The 4,978-nt window shown below is 41.5% G+C and overlaps 1 protein-coding gene across 1 annotated transcript; it reads right to left on the bottom strand.

Annotated features, from left to right (window-relative positions):
* Window positions 1-1,233: 1,233 nt before the first annotated feature.
* On the bottom strand, window positions 1,234-2,175 carry LOC113249824 (olfactory receptor 5B3-like). The gene has a single exon (XM_026491268.3). The coding sequence runs from the start codon at window positions 2,170-2,172 to the stop codon at window positions 1,234-1,236; it is 939 nt and encodes a 312-aa protein (XP_026347053.3). The 5' UTR covers window positions 2,173-2,175.
* Between the last annotated feature and the right edge of the window lie 2,803 nt (window positions 2,176-4,978).

Raw genomic sequence — 4,978 nt, 5'->3', positions numbered from 1 at the left:
GAGTAAAAGGGGACTATTTTATAAAGGTTGTCAGGAAAACATTCTGTAATAGAGTAACATTTGAGCAATGACCTTAAAGGAGTAAAGGAACATTCTACACAGAGAAAAGCAAGTACAAATGCCCTGATCAGGAACGTGCTTGAAGTTGTCAGATTGTGAAGAAATATTTAGAAAATCATGTGAATGAAGTAGGGTAAAAGAATGAAGAGGTAAAAAAAATAATTTAAATCAACAAAAGAAACATGAAATATCAGCATTAATCATTCCAACACATTTCTAGAAGTAAGATGTACATTACTGGTTTTCAGTGAATTTTTTTTTTTTTAAGATTTTATTTATTTATTCGACAGAGAGAGAGACAGCCAGCGAGAGAGGGAACACAAGCAGGGGGAGTGGGAGAGGAAGAAGCAGGCTCCTAGCAGAGGAGCCTGATGTGGGGCTTGATCCCATAACGCCGGGATCACGCCCTGAGCCGAAGGCAGACGCTTAACCGCTGTGCCACCCAGGCGCCCCTTCAGTGAATTTTTAAGTAGTATGAGAATTGCTAATAATATCTGATGAAATTGAAAAATACTTTTAGTCTTTTTGTGTTTTCTCATACCTTGCCTGTTTTTTACCTTATGAAAATTGTAATATGAGCATGTTAGTTCTATGTAATGACTCAGTTAAGAAAGAAATATTAATTCACTTAAGATGCTATATGTATGTCTCTCCCAGGAAAATGAGCCTCCAAAATTAGATCCTTTCATTTAATAGTATATTATTTTCATTCTGAAGTTAGGACTCTTAGAATTCAACTAAAGGGGTGAAAAATATTGGACATAAATTTCTATCTAATACATAACTAAACGTTTAAATTATTATTATTAAAAAGTAGCAACATTCCATTTATTTCTGAGAAATTTCCTACTCCAGTGTGTATGTATCCTCATGGGCACACGCAGGCACTTCTGTTCATGGCCTCATGTGTGCCCCTATTTTATGTGTCTCTGCGTTGATGTGGTAGAAAAGAATGCATGTCGAAGAAGTGAATAAACCCATATCCTGAGTAAAATTTGGACAATTAAGCCCAAGACATCTTAGCCATTCTTGTTCAGGTTTATATTTCTACACATGATGTTTGCTTTTTTTCAGGACAAGAGACTTCTGGATAAGTTAGCATACCACTTCAGGAGCTTAATTTCACTATGACCTTATTGTAACTAGATTAGTGCACACTGTACAATGTTAAAATCAGAATCCTAGAGACAATTTTGACTCTAAAACAGTCTTCATGAATGCATTCTTGACCTCCTTGTTCCTCAGGCTGTAGACCACAGGGTTCAGCATGGGGATGACCATAGCGTAGAACACAGATGCCATTTTGTCTGTGTCCATGGAATGGTTGGAGCTGGGCTGTAAATACATGAAGATGATTGTCCCATAGAAGATGGACACTGCAAAGAGGTGGGAGGCACAGGTGGACAAAGCCTTCTGATATCCCTCAGCTGAGTGCATCTGCAGGATGGTGATAAATATGAATATGTAGGAAATCAAGACAATCAGGAGAGCAAAAAAGATGTTGAAACTCACTACGTAAACAAGAACCAGCTCACTGACATGTCTATCAGAGCAGGAAAGAACCATGACTGCTGGAACATCACAGAAAAAGTGATGGATTACGTTGTTCATACAGAAAGAGAGACTAAATGTGTCTCCAATATGGATGGAGGCATTCAGGAAACCACAGATGTAGGAGCCCACGGCCAGACAAGCACACACACTTGTCGTCATGGTGCTGGTGTAATGGAGGGGTTTGCACACTGCTACATAGCGGTCATAGGCCATCGAGGCCAAGAGATAATTTTCCACAGTGGCGAAGGCCGCAAAAAAGAACATCTGAGCAGCGCACGCATTGTAGGAGATGACCTTGTCTCCTATAAGTAATCCAGCCATGACCTTGGGAGTGACAGCTGTGGAGTAACCGAAGTCCACCAGAGACAGGTTACTGAGGAAGAAGTACATGGGCGTGTGGAGACGGGAGTCCAGCAGGATCAGCACGATGATCCCCAAATTCCCAACCAGAGTGATGACGTAGATGAGGGTGAACATCGTGAAGAGGGGAAGCTGCAGTTCCGGGTCAGTGGTTAGTCCCAGCAGGATGAACTGTGCCACTTCCGTCCTGTTATCCATCAACATGAGAACCACAAATGCTCTGTGGCTACAAGAAGGGAGAAATGGGTGATAAACAAAAAAATTTATATTAACAAGTGTACCTACAGTATGTGTTATTTCATTAGAGCAATAACTTGTATTTCAAGATTCTCCAGATAACACATTAGTTTGACATCAAAAGTTAGTGTAAAAGTGATATATGTATATTATGGACTGTTGACTCCGAAATGTGGAGCATCTCCTCAATTCTAAAATTTCATAAATTTGTAAACTGAGATGTAGAAAATTAGCTAACTTGATCAGGATGGCTTGTCCAGAATGAATACATCTGGCAGGTCACTTTTCCCAAGCCTAGTAAAAGCAGGTACTTGCCAGGGACTGCTGTAGACACTGGGGGTATACAGACAGTCCCCAACCTACGATGACTTGACTTCATGAGTTTTCAACTTTACAATGCTGCAAAAGTGACACACATGCAGTAGAAACCATACCTCAAATTTTGAATTTGGATCCTTTTCCAGGCTAGCGATAGCGGATACAATCCTCTCTCCCGGTGCCGGGCAGGGCAGTGAGCCACAGCTCCAGGTCAGCCAGGTGATCACGAGGGTCAACGACTGATACATTTACAACCATCCCGACCAGCTCAGCCATCCTGTGCTTCACTTTCAGTAGTGTGTTCAACAAATTCCTGAGATATTCCGTACTTTATTATCAACTTGGCTGTGTGTGAGATGATTGTTGCCCAACCGTACAGAAATGTTAAGTGCTGGAAGCATGCGTAAGGTAGGAGAGGCTCAGCTATGTTGTTTAGTAGGTCAGATGTGATACATGAATTTTCCTCTTATGATATTTTCAATGTACAATGGGTTTCTTGGGACATAACCCCATTGTAAGTACAAGAACATCTGTATATTCATCACATCCTCTCAAGAACATTATGAGTTTGATTTGTTATTATGTTAATTTAAATTATGATGCACAGAGGGGTGCCTGGCTGGCTCAGTCGGTAGAGCCTGCAGCCCTTGCTCTTGGGATTGCGAGTTCTAGCCCCATGCTGGGTGTAGAGATTACTTAAAACCTTTAACAAAAAAAGCTGGGAGAAAAATAAACCATGATGAAAAATTTTTTATATTTCAAATGAGTATTAATTGACAAGCCACGCTTGGGGCCAAGCCAACCTTTGAACCCACACTGAGTGGTTCCTAAGGCGATAGTCTAAACTGTATTTGAATCAAATTGAATTTAACTCTGTACAATCGTTCATTGTCTCCATTGGCCAAAATTCACTGTTTGAGTTTCCAGTGAAGTATCCAAGAGATATACGCATCGTAGATGTGGTGGGATCTGGAGCAGGAGGGGCCCGGAGAGCCAGCAGAGGCAATCTGAGGAAGACACAGAATCGGCTGTTGTATGAGGTGCATAGCAGCCCTGCTACCATTTACTAACAGGGAGTCATTAATCCTACCTAACGTACCTGAACCTCCGATCACCATCTGCAGAAAAATAAGACAGTAACAAGACCTAAAGTAGAGCATTGTTATGAGAATTAAATAAGGTAATGCTTAAAAAAACCATAAACTCTGGGGGATTAGCACAGTCTGATGAGCTAAATGCTATTGTTAGGGTGGGATGATCGTCTTTATGTTGCCTTGGGGAAGATAGTTGACGCCCTGTAGGGCTTCAGGTGTGTGTGAGGTATGAAGTCCTGAAGAATCTCTTGAATTTGCCTTTCAAACACACGAGGGCCTTGGAGGTTTTCTGTGATCTCCAGGATTTCTCAGCCTGTTTTCACTTCACCCACGCAATCAGCTGCCCCAACATGTCCATGCAAGCCTTCTTTTGCTTAAAATCTTCCATGAATTCTATACCTTAGCTTGGATGACATCCTCCCCTGGGTAACTCACTCTTTCTCTCCTGACTGCCATCTCGCAGCAGAATCAGAGATCAAGGGTTGACAGTTCCTCGCCCGTGGGCTCTCTTCAGCCTGCACAGGTTTTGGTGGCAGGCGCTGTGTTAGAAAATATTTCATTTGAATCTGTCCTTCCTTAGAACAGTACTGTAAATCTGCTCACTTGCACTTGAAGCCTTGGAAGGGTGTCCCTGGTCTGCTGACTACTAACATCTTCCTCCTACGCTTTGGCAACTTCCCTGTACAAGCCTACCCTTGACGACGTTGTTTGCCAACCTTAACACGCATGTCCAGTTGGAGCCTAGTCTATGTTCTATAAGCAATAAGATATGTCAATGTGTGTGTGTACACGGTAGGTAGTATTGTTACTCCTCCTTCACGTTTCTGAAACACGAGGACTTGAGAAGTTACATGACGCTCTAAAATCACTCAGCAAGCCTGGGAAGGAGTCAAGATTCAAGAGGTAAATCCACTTTCTGTGTAATCAAAAGACTCTGCTTTTGGCCATTCACTGTCACCCTGTGTGGATGTGCTGGTGACAATAATCCTGAGATTGTAGGGGAAAGTTGAAAATGCCATTTGGATCTTGTTAATCCATATTAGAGATTTTGTAGTTGAAGATTATCTCACTCTTGCAGCTTTTTGTTTGTTCTGGTTTGTTTATGTCCAATGAGAGGCCCGCTTTTTGTAAACAGGATGAAATCATCTCTTGGTCAATTAGAGAATCATCTGTGGTTATTTTCTTCATATCTTAGGGAAGTAGAAAAATGTTCCATAAGTATCAGTGAACTCCCTTTTGATGGAAATGTTTACAGTTATACCCTAGTCTCACCTCAGTATTTTGGAAAAACTTGGAAAATATCTATTTCTGTCCTCAAAGAACTCAAAGTTGGCAGAGCTGTCCCACCACTTCTG

The sequence above is a fragment of the Ursus arctos genome, unplaced genomic scaffold (assembly GCF_023065955.2).
Source record: "Ursus arctos isolate Adak ecotype North America unplaced genomic scaffold, UrsArc2.0 scaffold_23, whole genome shotgun sequence".
Lineage (NCBI taxonomy): Eukaryota > Metazoa > Chordata > Mammalia > Carnivora > Ursidae > Ursus > Ursus arctos.
Note: the sequence above shows the minus strand (reverse complement) of the source record. Positions and strands in the feature narration are given on the sequence as shown.

Bases quoted from the DNA above. Each gene is read 5' to 3' on its own strand.
- LOC113249824 (XM_026491268.3), bottom strand. From the start codon at position 2,172: ATGGATAACAGGACGGAAGTGGCACAGTTCATCCTGCTGGGACTAACC.